The sequence below is a fragment of the Hakea prostrata genome, chromosome 6 (genome assembly GCF_041222555.1).
Source record: "Hakea prostrata isolate BN-2017 chromosome 6, UWA_Hpros_2, whole genome shotgun sequence".
NCBI lineage: Eukaryota > Viridiplantae > Streptophyta > Magnoliopsida > Proteales > Proteaceae > Hakea > Hakea prostrata.
Window position 1 is genome coordinate 39,801,887 of NC_142605.1, and position 17,507 is coordinate 39,819,393.

The 17,507-nt window shown below is 37.9% G+C and overlaps 2 protein-coding genes across 2 annotated transcripts; both read right to left on the reverse strand.

The window, feature by feature from the left end:
* Nucleotides 1–420: 420 nt before the first annotated feature.
* On the reverse strand, nucleotides 421–1,505 carry LOC149014071 (LOB domain-containing protein 1-like). Its single transcript, XM_089159844.1, has 2 exons — nucleotides 1,301–1,505; nucleotides 421–929 (listed from the first exon to the last, which is right to left on the reverse strand). The coding sequence occupies exons 1-2, from the start codon at nucleotides 1,478–1,480 to the stop codon at nucleotides 582–584; spliced, it is 528 nt and encodes a 175-aa protein (XP_089015970.1). The 5' UTR covers nucleotides 1,481–1,505; the 3' UTR covers nucleotides 421–581.
* A 4,700-nt stretch (nucleotides 1,506–6,205) lies between these two features.
* On the reverse strand, nucleotides 6,206–14,548 carry LOC149014072 (protein NLP6-like). Its single transcript, XM_089158569.1, has 5 exons — nucleotides 14,179–14,548; nucleotides 12,741–13,309; nucleotides 9,519–9,563; nucleotides 8,476–9,415; nucleotides 6,206–7,624 (listed from the first exon to the last, which is right to left on the reverse strand). Exons 1-5 carry the CDS (start codon nucleotides 14,519–14,521, stop codon nucleotides 6,486–6,488), a joined length of 3,036 nt encoding a protein of 1,011 aa, XP_089014695.1. The 5' UTR covers nucleotides 14,522–14,548; the 3' UTR covers nucleotides 6,206–6,485.
* Nucleotides 14,549–17,507: the final 2,959 nt, after the last annotated feature.

The following is a 17,507-nucleotide window of genomic DNA, read 5'->3' on the forward strand; positions in this document are numbered from 1 at the left end:
GCTATGACTCTGGCAAAGTCATTATTATATGAAATCCTTTAAGGAAGGAAGAACAGTCTATTGATTCCCGTCCCACTGGTCGTTTTTGACCGGTTGTTGGTTCAAAATCTTGTAAACCCTGTTAATATTTGTTGATTGTATCGAATTTTTACTTTTTTCTTTATAATTAGGAGTTTTATATTAAAGATAGGGACTATGACATATACCCCAGAGAGCATCGAATCTGTGACTTCTTCACTAAAAAATGCCAATCATCTGACTGAGCAACCATTTGATGGTTTCTGACTGAGCAACCATTTGATGGTTACTGAAATCCTATTTGTTATATGAGGATTTCAATGTTGAGGTTATAATTACTGCCAAAGAACACCATCTTTTCACACAAAAAAAAAAAAAAAAAGAATTTGAATCTTGGTTTCCTGATTAGTAATTATTGGACACTACAGTGACACTACAGCCTCTCTGATGTCATTCCTTTATTCTATCTAGCATTTGCATGCACATGTATTTGCAGAACTATCTTAATTTCAACTATAGATTCCTCTTAAACACTCAATCTATCTCTGTTTTCTCCCAGTCTATCACCATAAGATCCAATCGCAGCTTAATGGAAATTCAATTGGGTCGTAACCCAATGACACAGTAGAGTCATCTAAGAAAAGATCTCCTCTATCAAACATCACATCATCGATGGGAGAGATTGGACGTTGGTGACGAATATCCATTAGAATCCTCATTAGTTGATCCTTTCGTTCCTGCGATTCATAAATCTGAGCCCTTGTCGATTCCAACTGGAACTCCAGATCTTGAAGGTGCTTCTGCAGTTGAAAGATAGCTCCTGTAGTCCCATAAATTGGCTCCCTCAACCTTGCACTTGCTTCATAAACTAAGCTCTGCACACAATCTTCCCTCTTGCTTTCCTCTACCATCTGACACCATCAACACAACAACAGCAAAATCAACAATGTTATTAATCATCCTGAATCTTTGAACTCACTAGAAAGAAAGTTATTTCTTACATGATGCTCAAGCCTTTAATAATTGTTTTAGTAAGATTAGTAAATAATCTTGTATGGGTTCAAACCAGGGAGCTGATCTTTTTCCTAGGAATTGGCCAGTGATGTTATGCATAAGGGTCTATTTTCCATGATTGATTCCAAGAAGTGAGATTTTAAGTTGCTATTTCCATAATCTTTGTCTGCGAGTCAGAATTTCCAGAATTTATTCTGAAAGTGCACATGAAACACACGCCAATATAAGAAAAATGGATATAACAGGAGAGGGAGGCAAAACACCACACCTGAAGCATTTTGATTACATTGCTAGCACCAAAAACCTTGTGAACAACAACAAAGTTATGAGCTTTCTCAGCAGGAAAGTAAGGAGCCAATAAACAATCCCTCCCACATCTCCGACGAAGCAGCCGGCAAGCTGCACAAGGCTGGTTAATCTTCGGCCTTTCCGGCGTTCCCATATCCATGCTTGAACAGCTTAAATTTTGACAATTTGATACCCAAATGTGTAAGATTTTATGTTGTACTTTCCGTATATATATAAAGGAAGGGAGAATCTGGAGTCCACAAGGACAACCTATACTCCCCAACCCTCAAAGATGTTGACCGGAACCGTTTGTTTGTAGAAGGGAAAAGCTTAAAATTCAAAGTTGTTGTGCACGACGGTCACTTAACGACAGTTTTAATGGTGGCTGTGTTGAAAATGCAGAAATGTCGTTTGAAATCTGTACAGTGATGTCGACCATGGATCTCTGTTACTGGTTCCTTATACCCACATCAAATGATCGATAAACCCTTGCCATGAAATTAATTATCCTTAAAAAGAAACAATATTATTGTCTCTGTTTTTTATTTGAACAGGGTTGCTATCTCTGATGCAGTGAAGAACATTTTCCCTTTCTGGGTTTTAAGAGTAAATAATGGATGAGATGATGAAGTGAGTGCTGAATTTAGTATATATTTAATAGAAAATAAACCTTTTGAACAGGGATTGCAGTCTCTGTTGCAGTGAAGAACCTTTTTCCCTTTCTGGATTTTAAGGGTAAAGAATGGAATGAGATGATGAAGTGATGGCTGAATTTAGTATTTATATTTAATAGTAAATAAAGCCATAAAAAACATGTATATCTGAAACACAGACAAGGAAGCCACCAGAATTTACTACTGTTTAATTTGTAACTACTGGAAGACCATCTATCTGTGAGAACAAAAGGATAACAATTAACAATACAGAGACTAGTCACTTATTCTTTATAAGACAGATTTGGAAGCCTAACCCTTAGGAATTTATGCATGTAATCTAGCAGTCAGTCATGAACTGATAAGAAGATTGAGTTGGAGCCTAATACAAACGAAAAGTCCAACTGATATGATTGATTGATTGTCAAATTTGATCATCCAAAACAAGATTAGGAATAAAAACATTGAGTACTTTTGGTTTGATCTAATTTGGAAGAAGAAGAAGGAAAAGGAAGTGAAATCAAATCAAGAGCATAGAAGTTTCCGTTTCTTATTTTTTGAAACGGATTTCACCAACTCTATTTTTTTTTTTCATTCCTACACTTCATTTTCAACCATACTTGCAAACTATCCTCTTCTTTGCTCTGTTTTCAAGATGGATTTGCTATGGGTCTCTTGATAAGACAGCAAATTGCTCGTAGTCTTTTTTAGAAAGCAAAATACTGAGTCCAATATGCATGTCTGAACACAAAACAACAAAAATCTTTTGGGTTAGTTGTATACCTAATGTTTAGAAAAATTTTGCTTCATTCAAAGTTGCATAGACATTATACTAAAGTTTTATTATATGTTATGTTTCTGGTGCATATTTCTTATGGGTACAAAATTTTCATCTTTACCTCTTCTGAATTCATGCAGTTGATTCTATTTAGTGGGATAACCTTAAAATTAGTGTTGGTAACTTGGTATATCCACCCACAGGCCACAGTAGGAAATGAAAAGAAAAATGGAGAAAATTTTATAATTTCTCTATGTCGAAGTGAACCACCTATGATTCTTGATAAAGAAGAATTTTCATGCACTGAGTGCAATAGATAGAAGTGAAGTGAATTGTCAAATGCTGTGGTTTGAGTTATTGTTCCATCTGACAGTAGGTAGGCTATGCACCAAACATTTTTGCCCAAAAACTGACATTAGATGCTTCAGGTGTAATCAACTCAAAGAAAACATCAAACCAGATCTTTTGGCTGCAATGGGTAGCATTATTGATCCACAAATGTAGGAGAGGCACTTTTATTTCCCATGTGACCCACATGGAATCTGAGACGTGTGTCAAGTTAATTGAAGTCTACTGAAACCCCTCTCTCTCTCTCTCTCTCTGTCTCTCTCTGTATGATGAGTTGGGGAAGAGCAGATACCGTCACACATTCCCATGGAATACACCTGGCAGGTTAGTTTCTGTGTGGAGAAATTAATTGTAAGTTGGGGGTTGGAATCCCCAGACACCACCATGGAAAGCTTTTTTCCCTTTTTTTTTTCCCCCCCCCCCCCCCCCCCCCCCCCCCCCCCCCCCCCCCCCCCCCCCCCCCCCCCCCCCCCCCCCCCCCCCCCCCCCCCCCCCCCCCCCCCCCCCCCCCCCCCCCCCCCCCCCCCCCCCCCCCCCCCCCCCCCCCCACTCACTGATAGAATGTGAAGATAACATGTTTGATAAAACAACGGTGTCAGTTTAACATCAGGTTCGACTTTCCTTTCCTTTCCTCTATTTTCTTTTCTTTTCTTGTTGAGAGAATAGGAAATCTTTCTGATTAAGATGGTGACTTGGACTTGAGACTGACTGTCCTAGCTAAGTCCAACAAGATGACTTCGCAGTAGCTTTGATGTTATAGATCAACCTTATTTATTGGGTTATCATCTATTTTCTTCAACCAAAAAAACAAAAAGGTTATCATCTATTTTATATAGATTCCATTAGACCTTAAAATTCCAGTCAAATAAACCGGTGAGGAAGAACCCTCCAGTCATTTCTGTTAGTTAGGAAAAGTGCAAGACCCCAAGATAGGCAAGTAGTAGTAGTTGGTTCTCATTGTTGCTTCCCTTTTGCTTAATTAATCAATATGATATTAATTGTTCGAATAATCAAATATTGGTTTGTTAATGATTGTATTTTGTGTCTAACGGAGTTTAGATTGGTTAAGTTTAATATAGAATACGTTAAAGGGCTTAGTTCAGTTTATTTGATCAGCCTTAAAAATTCTGCTTCACTGAGGAATTTTATCCCTTGGAACTTGAAAGAGATCATCTAGGATTTATTAGAGAAAACGAAGATATACTCCACAGGTCTTGATTGTGGTCCCATAACCCCATCACAAAAAAAGAATAGGGTTAGGGAAATTTTGGGCCGACTCTAATTGGTGACTAGTCATTCTGATCGGTTAAATTTCAAATCAGGTTGAAAACAATTAAAATAGATCCAAATTATGATCCTTTCTCTAAAACTTCAATGGGTATAAGTTAGGTAAACTGTGAAGAATGGAATTGGAAATCATCCAATCATGACCAGCATCAAACACAGACAGCTCACGTAGATAGACACAGCTTCAAGGTTCACTTATTCAAACCAGACAGCTCTACTTTAAGCAGAATATCTTTATGTTCCTATTGTGAACTTCGAGTTGTGAAGATAGAATTACAGTTCTCTTTTTTCTTACTGAAAGCACAAGTCAAGGTTGAGAAGTGGTGATCCTGGGTATAAGATCAATTAATCAATCAATCAATCAATCACTAAACCAACTAATAGAATTATGGAAGTCACTGTTTCTTCTGAGAATACCATAGGAGTGAAGAAAGTCAAATGGGTTAACCTAAGCAGTCAAAACAAAATGATGGAGTGGGTTTTTGGAGTTTGGACTGTTTTCTTCAAGGTCTCTGAGAGTTTTGAGTAATGCCCAGAGAACTTCCCTAGTTGAAAGGGAAGACCTTTTTTTTTTTTTTGGTATGAAGTTGAAAGGGAAGACTGGGAAGTTACTTTTTCTTCTTCTGTGTAAAATTGTCTATGCTAGAATCATTCCCATTTTGAAGCTTGTTTTTAGGGAGAAAAGAGATCTATGCTTCTAGAAGCCTTCTTTGAAGTCGCTCCTACTTTCCTGGAAAAAGGGAGCTGAGCTTCTAATTTCATCATTTGATCATGACAAGCAAATTAACCAATCCCAATGAAAAGAGATCCTAGCTAACCAAGGTGAAGGTAGAATCTCTTCATCCAAGGTGATAAGTATCTACATTCCAACCTAGCAGGCATAAGGCATGAGTCATGAGTCATGAGCCATGAGTCACCCCTACCTCAAGTACTTGACTTCTGGTGCTAAGAGTTTTTCAAAGGAAACTGCTACTAGTCGGTGCAGACAAAATTGCCAACCCAAAACCGGTGATAGTCATGCTTGTCTGTGTTATCTGTGCAAGAGTTTCAGAGATCTTATCTTGTATCTATCATCAGTTTTCTTTTCTTTTCTTGCTTGTATTAGGGACCAGGAGAACTTCTTACCTAGTTTTTTGGATTTTGTTGACTCTAAAGGTCTCTTTGTTCATTGTTGAGTGTTAATTTGGATTTCAATCTCTTTCCAGCACGCTTTTAATTTGCAAGATGACGTTTCAATGCTTCCCAAGAATGTCTCCTTGTAGGGATTGTTTGGTTTTAGGCAAAGTTTAAAGTATCCCACGATACTAGCCGATACGTATCCGTATTTGACCCAACTGATACAATACATCTCAATACGTCTCTCCATTGAATTACACTAAAATACATTAGCTAGAACAATACAATACACGATACAGAACAATATGTCTCTTAAAATCACCTGATCGATACGATACTCAGTATTGATACTTTAAACCTTGGTTTTAGGCATGATTTTTCATTTATAAAATTTGAGTGATGCTAGGTTTATGGGTAGCTTCAAATGCAGGATCTGATCTTCATGGTGGATCTGATATAAACCATTGATAGAGTAAAATCTCAATATAATCTGATAAAAACCATTTGACCAAGACCGTCCTTCACTATCCAAAGATTAACCGGTCTTCCAAAGGATGAAGGATCGTCATCTGACGCATGGAATCTATAATTAAGTTACCAGGCATTCAAATTCCAATCAGAGTTGAAGACTTGCCTGGAGTTTGTATTGCAGACCATATGACCAGCTGCTACACAGTTGCTACTGTGTGGGTTTGAATCTCTTCCAAAGAATTTAAGTTTTAAAATCTGAAACTCATAAAAAAATAGGCCAAGAGCTGGATTGTCCACTGGTCCTGGCAAACAAACTTCACTTCGGTGCCTTCATGCAGGGATTCAAGATTTTAGTTTCCGGGCATGAAGCACAAAAGATGCCAGCTGAATCTTTCTATTCCAAATATGGAAAATTTGTTACAATTGACAAGAGACTGTCAATATCAAATTAATCTGCTACCTCACCTGCCTGGTACCTTAATTTACAAGTTTGCACTACAAGTCTATACGCTTTACAATGTGTTTCCACCTAAATCACCAGAGCTCTCAGAGGAGCTCCCAAAGATCGCAATTATGTCATACACCAACAGTCTCACCACACGTCCACCAGACAATCTTGAGACATCCACACACTCACGCCAGTCTGCGTCACAGGCCAGCAAAACCCATTCATTGTCGTCATCCAGATACTTGACATCAAATGTACCCATTTCCAACTTCAGTCGCTTCGCCACTTCTTCTTTCAACCTGATCAAACCAGACATCTGGGAGAGCCGGAGCCTTATAATATCTTCTCTGTAAGTTGCCTTAATGGTAACATATGGCATATTGTGACATAAAGATATCATGGTATTTCGTGACGCTTCATCAGGACATTGAGCTTTGATATAACCACTACCTGGGACCTGCTTGTCCATGCAAAACTCTGCCAGTGAGTCAAAGTTTCTCGAGTCTTTGGATCTTGTTGCATCCTCTATTACCATTCCACCTACTGGTGCTTGCTGTTGTGAATTGATATTAGCATTGGGGACAGAGTAGGCAGCTGGTGAAATTGTTTGTGTGAGTTGAACTGCCCAAGCTGATGGTATTCCAAAATTGACACCTTCTTGGATGGAGGAAACAAATGGACCATTTAATCTCACAGTGCCATTGGCTGGGCTACCTTGGCGTGAACTGCGAGAATTAGAGGTGCCATCACTCTCCCCTCCTGATCCACTTGTTTTAGAGATATTGGATTCATCGGGACTCTTGCAATACTCTATAACAACCCCATTTTGATTATGAATGTGCTCCTGATGAGCCAACATTCCATTACCATCAACTATTTGATCCTTTGTGTCACCATGCTCATCGCTTTCTGATGAAACATGGGCCAGTAGTGTAGTCTCTCTTCCCCCCCGGTCTGAAGATTTCAGACCTGGCAACTGTTGACTGGGACCATTAAAGTTGGAAGGCCAAGAAATGGAACCAACAGCAACAGGAATTGGACTCGCCACAAGAGAAGTCATACTGAATGCTCCTTCAGCACCTTGGACAGATTCAATGACATGTTTCAGCTTGTTCAGAGAACGATTAACCTTGTTGATCTTGCGAGAAGGCCAACGGGAAATTCCATGCTGCCTACAGATTCGTTTCATTGTAGTAGGGCAAACTGTAAAACCAAGAACCAGACAAAGACAATAACAAGTCAACCACCAGCACAATCCATCATGGCAATGAGAAAGCTTACTGAATAGAGTTAATTGTATCACCAGGAGTCGGTCCCCAACCCAAATGAATATCTCTCATGAGTCATAAGCTCAAGAGTTTCCCAAGGTTGGGACCCAACTTCCAATGTTATACAGGAGACCAGTTCTGTGAGGCATTGAGGAACTTCTAGGACAGTTTGGAACGGCTGACTTGAGCAGTTGAGCCCCTATTTTAAGACAACTCAGTTATATAGCATAGTCACACTCTCCTGCTTATTTGATTAGGAAGCTGAGCAAATATACCCTTTATGTCATCATTAACAGCTATAATCCAAGCATCAGTTCACCAAATCAGAGGGAACATACTGGGAACCAACTCAGAAGTCAGAACCCGTGTTGACCAGCCCATCTGAATCCAAACTGACGTGGGTTTCACTAGTTAGCTAGATCACTAAACAAGCAGAGCTATGGCATAGGCGCCAAACCAAACGGACCAGTGCACCACCTTCGGTTCCATTCATAGCCCAACCCATGCAATTTGAGGTGGTTTATACACGTCCAATATGGCCCCAGTATATCCCCAGCTCATATCTACCAAAAAACAACAGGTTTCAGAGTGGACATAAAACCCAAGGGACCTAACTTTTGCCTGAGTCACCCCTACCTGTTGGGAATTTGATGCATTGTTGGGCATATCCAGTCTCCTGGATTAAAAGGATAGGGTAGAGCAAATTTTTTGTCACTTATCCAATGAATGCAGCCCTGAATCCCTTCTCTATTTAAAAGTGTTATTTGTAAATAAAATGTAACTCACCACCAAGACTCTTTGCAGCGTCTTTAAGACTCCCGGCAAAGTATTGTTGGAGGACCTCCAAGCTAATTGACTTCTCTGTCTTCCCACGTCTTCTCTCCGATGTTCTCTTCATGGCTGTATTGTCAGAGAAAGCAACAGCAGCATGGCTTTCATCAGTAATAACCAAATTTTCTCTATCCTTGACAGCAGAATTGTCTAATACACACTGTTCTAATGGATTTGGCTGCGCCACCTCCACCATATTCTGCAAACCGTTGTGCCCCATAGGCAATTTAGTGCTAGGGGATACTTGAATACATTCAGTTTTAGAGTTGAGATCCTCATCAGGAGACTTCTCAATAATCTCAACAGACCTGCGCTCCTCTTCCAGTTCTTTTCCAGAAGCAGTCCTCAAACTCCGAAAATGTTGCTTCATTGTTTCGAAGAGGGAATCTAATAAAGCTTCTTGCTCTCTACAGTCTGTGATGTTAGGTGGCAGAAAGAACTCTAGAACATAGTAGTCACTACCTGTATGAGGACTCATTAAGCAAATGGCGAAGCAGCTAGTTAAGTGAAACATGCGTGCATAGTGTACCAGGGGGTATTCAATCTTTCTAAATTGGGTAATATCCCTGGAGAAACATGACCCATAAGAAGAAAATGCCCTCCCTGCGACTCCCTGACCCTTCTGTAAGTGATGCTCAGCACAAGCATCATGAAAACCCCACAACCGTGCATCAACAACATAAAATGCTACATCAGTCGTGGCTATGCAGACTTGTCCCATGCAGCAACCATCAAAGCTAGTACAGCTTCTCTTCACGCCACCACCATTGGCTAGAACACTGCGATGCTTACATGGAACCCATGTCTGAGCTAAAGGAAATTTGTGGGTTTCACACACGACAGTTAATATCTCCAAGATTTCAGACAGGGCCTTTTGGCGACCTTCATTGCAAAACTGTTCCCACAACATAGACAAATGCAAAAATTCCTGATTAGCGATAGAAGGGGAAAGTGGCAGGATGATAAATGTGATATTTAGGACTCAGTGGCAAAGTCACCTGGCTTGGATGATCCAGTACATTAGAACTTTTGAGATTTACTGCCTGCAACGAAACTGAAATTATGTTACTAACAGAAGGTTACAAAAATAAAATTCAGAAGATGTTAAGTAAATGACAACCAAGGAGCAAAGCCAAAAAAGGATAGAAAAATACAGAAAGTATCTAGTAATTCTTTTAGTAGGGAGACAATGGGTGTTTTTTATTTCTTTTAAAATGATTATGTAGTAGGAGGGTAAAACATCTCAATTCTTAGTCATCCTATTAAAAAATATATTTATATCTCAATTCAAGGCCAGTACCCAGAAGGCAAAAATCCTTTCAGAACTCAACTACTCCAGGGATGAAACAAAGAGGGTTTATCAGATGCAGTGTTTCCAAGAAGGATATAATATTCAAATTCAAGGCCAATACCCATGGGTTTGCTTGGCTGGTTTAGAACGATGTGCTTCAGTCACAGGGTTCTTAGTTCAAGTCCCCAAGAGTGCAGCATTACAAGAGGTGAAACTTTATGTAACTGGGGATTTCTGTTGGGTTTGAACCATAAACTCATGCAGCTTCAAGGGTTTCCTTATTAGCAAAGTTGTTCCCAATTTACTTCAATATTCTTACAACCTGTGGACATGGGTCATGCGCCACATGCTGACAAAGATAGAATTGATACAACCAAGAAATGACAAGCTTTGCCTTAACACATGCATATCTAAGTGATGGTAACGTGTGTTTAATCAAAAACCAAGGTTATAACCCTAAGATATTATGGTAACACAAAAAAGAAACAGGGATAATAAATGATTAGCCCATACATGCAAATGAGCTATATACAGAAATTTAGAACTTTCACTGCATTAGATGAAAAGCCTGAAAGTAAAGGTTCCTCCTTCTCCACAAGGTTTATGTACTTAAGTTGCATTAACTCTGTTGGTTCACTTGACAGAATCCTGAAGACTGGCCGCTGACCTGGGGTTACATCATCTATGGGTACCTCATTCGAGCCTAGAGCCTTGCCTACTGTTATCTTTCTTCAAGGCTCTTTACTTCCAGAACCTTAATTTTATATATATAGGTGTCAAGGTGAGTAATGCAGCCTTCCAGAGCCCTTTTAGTGTCCTCATCCCTCGCACTGCATCATCCTCCCTTTTGATAGACTTTTTTACTCCCATTTTAGCTAGCTTCTTATCATCCTTTATGTTCAGATTATCATAAACATTTCTTTAACCTAGCTTTTGCCATTGTCTTGATAGCTTCATTTCTGGGTGAATTTATATCTTCTTAGATCCTTCACCTCTCTAGTCCTTTGCAATGCCTTAAAGCTAGTTTTCTCAGCCTCAACAACTGCTTTGACCTCATTGTCCTGCCATCAAGTCTTCCTAGGGGGCATGATGTCTACTTTCCATTCTCCCTAGCTCTTTAGCAACCAACTTAATATAAGTAGTCTTCTCAACCTACATCATATAAGTGGCGCCCCTTCAAAGTCTCACCTTCCACATCTGACCATTACAGTGGTCAATGAATTCAAGGACTATACTTTTAATCTCCACCACCTAATGTTGGGGCACTCTCCCGTCTTACACTTCTGCTCCAGGACCCCAATTTGAGTGGTTAGGCTCTCCCCAAGACTAACCTTGTAGCCCTTACAAAACAATTTGCCAAACCTTCCTCCAAGGAAGAAGTCTAACTGGCTACTATGCTGCCCACTACTGTGAGTAGTTAAAAGTTCCTCTTTTATGAAGAATGTGTAGACAACGGATAAACCATGCAAGAGTAGAACTCAGATACCCTCCGTGTTTGTTCCTCCAAATGTGCAGCCTCCATGTGTTCACATTCATCGCCTCTACAGTTCATCCAACATGTCCACTCAAACCTCACCTTATAGTAATCTTTTCTCCTAATTAAAACCTTGTGCAAACACATCTGTATGTTTCCAAGATCTAACTTACTACTTTCATCCAATCCTACTTGCGATGCATGAGCAATGGCTAACACAACCTTGATATCCTATTTCGAATTCTTTTAACATCTAACACATCATTCTTTAGATCTTTGTTCACTATGATAGCCACTCCACTTCCATGTCTTCGATATCTCATGTGCCAAAGTAAAAAAGTCATCCAACTCCTTGGCTTTTTTGCACTTCCATTTAGTCTCTTGGATATAGGAAATGCTCTCTTCATAACATCAATCAATTCTAAGCTCTTACAGACTGTTTATTTGCAAGAGAAGAAGGTGGAAAAGATGAAAGGGTGGGACCCACGGGTAGCACAGTGGGGGAGCAAAGAAGGAAAAGAATGGATTTTATATAAAAGTTGAAGATGTGGCTTCCATGTCAAATAAAACAACATTTCTTCCTCATTCCCCTCTCCCACAAAGTCCTACTGGAAATCAGCAGGACTTTGAACAAGAGGGGGTGGGAAAATTGGTATGCCACCTCAGCCAATGTCAGTTAGTTTCCAACCTCAAGTATGACATAACCAAAGAATCAGGCTTTATGATATTCCATTGAAAAAGTATAAATTTTTCCCACCTCAGTTTTCTCTTGCAACCAAACGGTTTGTTACAAGTTAAGGATCCAAATGTACCGAGATGGCAATCCAATCTAATGCTTTTTTACTATATTTTAACTTCCACTTGTCACTGTATGAGAGCCCTTGTCTGCTCGTCACCACATTTGGATAATGACATGGTGCACCACTTACAGGTGATACCCCAGTAAAAGATGAGTACAATATGCAGGGGAAAAAATTAAAGAAATAGGATCCAGGCGATAGGTGATTGGTTGATTATATCGAGGTTCTACTGACTTCCTGGTGTAGCAGAAATATCAGCACATTTTCCCACTAGGGAAAAAAGACTATCAGCACTTGAAATATAGCACATGATAAAGAGGAACAATAATCTCAAGTTTCCATACAGATAAGTCAAGATACAATGTTTTAAGGAACATTGATTCTTTCTAATTAAAACAGCACCCTTAGGCTTAGGGTCTATGCCTAGCGGTCTACTTATCAGTTTGTAGGACTACGATTCCTCACCATGCAACATTAGCATTTGAGACATGATAATGGCCACCTCATCTTTCATGACCAGAAACTAATTGGACAAATTACAAGTAAAATGAAGATAAAACTTATCTTCCAAAACAGTTCTAGTAAGAAATGAAGAATGGATGCCATTTTTCTTTACAACAAATAAAAAAGAAAAAAATTTGAGAAAAGCACCAACCTCAAGAGCTTTGCAGATTTTATCAACCTCAGGAGCATAATTAATCTTCTGTGATGTCATGATAAGCTCCAGCACACCTACACACGATTGTCCAGAAGGTTCAAAGATTGGCAAAGCCAAGGATCCTCTGACATTGTGGTGCAAAGCATGATTACGTCTAGGATACTCTTTCCTGCTATAATACAGCACATTTGGGGTCCATTCTGGCAACTTCAGCCAGAAAACACGACCAGGTAGCCCCAGTTCCTCATCATTCCACCCATCAGCAGAAAACATATATGTCAGAGAGACCGTTCTATACTGAAGAAGACCGTTGTTGTGTGGATCGATAATGAAAGGTTGCCCAGAAGTTGTTAGTACATACCGTTCCCCATGCTTTACAGGTGCCCAAACCTGAGCAAGAACATGTTTTGCTGTTGATTCTTTGAGGTACCGTAGTGCTTGCATCATCCTCTCTTTAATTAGACATCCATCTAGATTCTCCCGTGGCACCAAATCAAGAGGTACTGGAGCAAGAGTTCTTTTATCTTCATTAAATACAGGAGTACCAGTACCAGGATCAGGATTACCTGGGTATAGTGAATTTCTTTTGTCAATGCAAATAAAGAAGATATACAAAGTTATGTCACAAAAGCAAACAAAAGAAACAATGAGAAAAACAAAAATGGAAGGTAACAATTAATAAGAATAAATTGCTTTCTGCCCCACTTCCCCCTCCCAAGAAGAAGGAGAAGAAGAAAGATGCACTTACAAACATAAAAGGAATTACATATGGATACTGATATCATGAAAATCCTAATTAATGAAATGCAGGGTAAAGTGTTCTTGAGGAGAAAATGAAGTTCTCATTATTCTATTTCAAACTCTGGATGTAAAAGAGAACTACATGCAGACATATGATACAACAATCGGGGGAAAACAGAGAACGGTATTCGAGCGTCAAAAATTTGAAAACTAAGAGAACTAACATTTAAAAGAATGGGTTTTGATATGTCGTAATTGGGTGGGGAAATGTTGAGTTTCTTGTATTCTAGATAAACAGCTTCCAAGCTAACAACAAATATAGGATCCTCCGAAGTCGCAAAAAATCTAAGATTGAGTGAAAACATGCTTTTCATTTTCTTCCCCCTTCCCTAAATTCTGCGGAAGGAGAGCAAGTACTAACTACAACTGGAAAAGGAAAAGAACAAATTCCAGAGTATAGACAAACGGCTTCCTAGGTAACACTAGGAGAGGAACCTCCAAAGTCCAATCTCACTGTTCAAACGAGCTTTTCATTATCGGTTATCCCTTTTTAAATTCTCTTGAAGGTGGGGAGCAAGCACTATCTAGAATTGGCAGTAAAAACAATAAAATTAACAATAAATGGTGCGGCTCTCCGGATAAATTCAAAAGAATCTAGACAGAAAACGAAATCAGGTCAATTAAACAAACTTACATGGAAGAAATCTAGAGGAATCAGCATCACAAACTTCTTCTGCTGCTGCCGAAGAATCGGTGTTGCGAGCAGCTGGTTCCTCATCAGCATCCAAGAAAGACCACAAAGGCGAAGAGTGCTGATCAAAAGATGATGATAGCCGAAGAAATGGACTGTTAGAGGACGAATTAGCAAATACAAAAGGTGATGTCGGGCTAGCCAAGAAGGGATTTTGGCTCTGGTCCATCAACCATGAATTGTCGATTTCGAGATCGAGATCGAAATCCATCACAGAGTCTCTATCTCTCTGTGCCGAGATCCTGGAGAAGTTAGTGTTTTCTTCTTCTTCTTCTGGATCCGACATTTTTTTCTTCTTCCATGTAATCCACCACTAGTTGAAGACTTAGTGCTTGACGGAGGTTGCTCATTTACCCAAAAAAAAAAAAAAAAAAAGTTGCTTACCTTTTTTCCAATTATTTTTAATTTGAAACTTTTTTTTTTTTTTTTGGGGTTAAAAAATAAATATTTGCTGTTTGTTACTTTTGAAATTTTTAACTTGAAATTCTAAGGGGAAATTAAAAAAAATTAAAAAAATTTATCTGAGGTTTATCCAGGCTAGCTTACGCACACCTCGATTACATGGAGAGCTTTTTTATATTAATGCTGCCGGATAGATACAAACCCAAGACCTCCTTAGGAAAGTTGGGCCTTTAACCACTTTAACATTCCATCATTAGTTACAAATAAAAATATGATCACATGCTTCACGTACTACTACTGGATGAGAGTCCATTCGAAAAATGGATATAATTTAACCAACCAACCAAGATCATACATTTATGGATTTTTTTTATTTGATGTTTCACAATTTTGGGATTGAAAATTACCATTTTGGTCAACCAGAATTTATATAAAAAGAGAAAAGGGGTTAAACTTTTTCTTGGGTGGAATAAAAAAAAAGTTTGGAGGGGTTTACACGTTTGAAATATACGTATCATATATATTTCAGAATTGACTTCTAATCAAGTTGGTTTTGCAAATGGTTGGAAAATTGACTCAATTGATTTTGACAAGTTCATTGATCCGAATCAATTGGTTTTTTTTTTTTTTTTTTTCTCTTTTAAATTTCAAGTTAAGATCAAATCAGCCGACAATATTTTTTATCCTTCTTCTTATCTCCTAGGCCTATGGGCAATTCGGATCTATATAGTGGTCCAACCACATCATTCATATCTAGGTAGGCCACCGGCTCATAGACTGGACCATGATTTAAGTAAGAGATTACAATTCCAATTGGAAATAAATTCGGATCTAATATGTGCTCTCCTGATACTCTTCTTCGAATGCTGACAAAATGAATGATGAGTGGAAAAATATCAAAAGAGCACATGTCTCTATCCTAAAAAGAAGAGGATCTAGAATCATCGGAACCCATTGCCACTTGATTTGGTGCCGTTGGATTTTATTAAGCATCACCATAGATTTCAATACATACGAGGAAGCAACTCAAACAATTGATAAGGAGTTCAACTCCTCTCAAGGCAGGGGCATAATTCTATTTTATATGTAAATTAAATGTAAAAGCTACTATTTTACCATTCTACCAACTTTGTATTGACAAATTTTATTTAATTTCAAAATTTTTGGATTCATGTAACCAAAAAGGCCTTTTGAGCTAACACGGGTGAATATCAATGAAAAAAAATAATAATATTAACTGATTCCTGTAAAAAAGGCCCACTCTTTCCTTTATTAGCCAGTGAAGTGTTGAATTTCACCTTTTGCAGTGAGATAGCATCTACCTCTCTTGTTACCAAGTGGCTAGTTAAGGTAAAAAAAAAAAGGGAAAAAAAAAATTCACACACCCTTGTAAAGCATGATAATTAGTCATAGATGAGAAAAAGAGGGAAGGATATAAAAATTAGTGCTTTGACACTAATTTTTGTCAATTAGTGTTAGTATTATTTAATTGCTGATGAAATATGATAGAGCCCCTTTGATGATTCGATGGGAATCTTTGAATTATAGCGATGGGAATTTTGGGTTCTTACACTAGTAGGGATAAAATAGCTAATGTAACTGGGACCAGGGACCCATTTGGGTTTGTGTTATTAAACTTAATTCGTCAAATTTGATTTTTATTTATTTATTTATTTATTTAAACTGCTCAAAATGCATAAAAGTCAAATAAGGCATTGAAGAATTATAGATGTGATTTTAGTACAGCGACTAGCTGCTTATGTAGAGGTAATAAGTCAAATGAGTTCTTAAATTTAAATCTTTATCTCACAAAATTACTCTACTAGATTTTTGGTGTGTCAATTTATGATGAACTAGCAATGCTGATATTTTCAGTGTAGAAGTTAAGGTTCTACTTGCAAGAGCGTTGGTTCTGTATTGCATTTAATTATAAACAAAGTAATTTTGTTTTATTATGGTGGTCATTGACTATAGGATCACGTTATTTAGTGTATTTATACATATATGAAAGCAACGTAATTTTTTATTATAAAATATCTATTTCACATTGTATTACCGATGAACACGGGGTCCTGGGCCGGCGAGGGTGTGGGGCAATGCCCCCGGAGCCTGTAGATGATCTACGCTTCTCTGGGCTCGAAATATCTTTACAGATTGAGTTTAGGCTCATGAATACACATGTATATGTTTTCTTATAATCTAATATATGTGATAGTTGTTTAAGAAAAATATAGTGAAAACCTAATATTGGACGGAACTTGTAAAGAAAAAATACATTGATATGACAAAACTTAACAGCTACGTAATTTTTTATTATAAAATATCTATTTTACGCATAAATTAAAATTATCGGGGATAAAATAATTAGTGCAATCAAAAGAATGATACATGTTCTAAATGCCCTGTTATCCATCATAAGAAGTTATTTTGTGTATGAGTTGATGCAAAATTGAAATACAGCTAGACAATGTATCAATTGGTTGTTCCATACAATGAATATGAAAGATGAAAACAAATGAGTTTACATATAAAAATAAAAAACAAAGATTGTGTAATGTAAATTTGGCATCAACATCATTATAAGTAGCTTTCAGTTGCTCATAATTTCTCATCATTTTTTTTGGTCAAAATTTCTCAGTTATTTGTGGGTTGTTATGATAAATAAATATAATAAATAAAGAAGTTTATTGACTTTGGTGAGTTACCATTGCTTATGATATCTTTCTCTCCCCTTGTTACCTAGCATTTGTCGTCAAATGAAGATTTTTCTTTTTCTTTTTTTTTTTAATGCAAAATTAGAATCCAAAAAACGTAGCAAAATGTGACTAAATAAATAGAACATAATAGAGTGTTGTATTATTTTGTATATA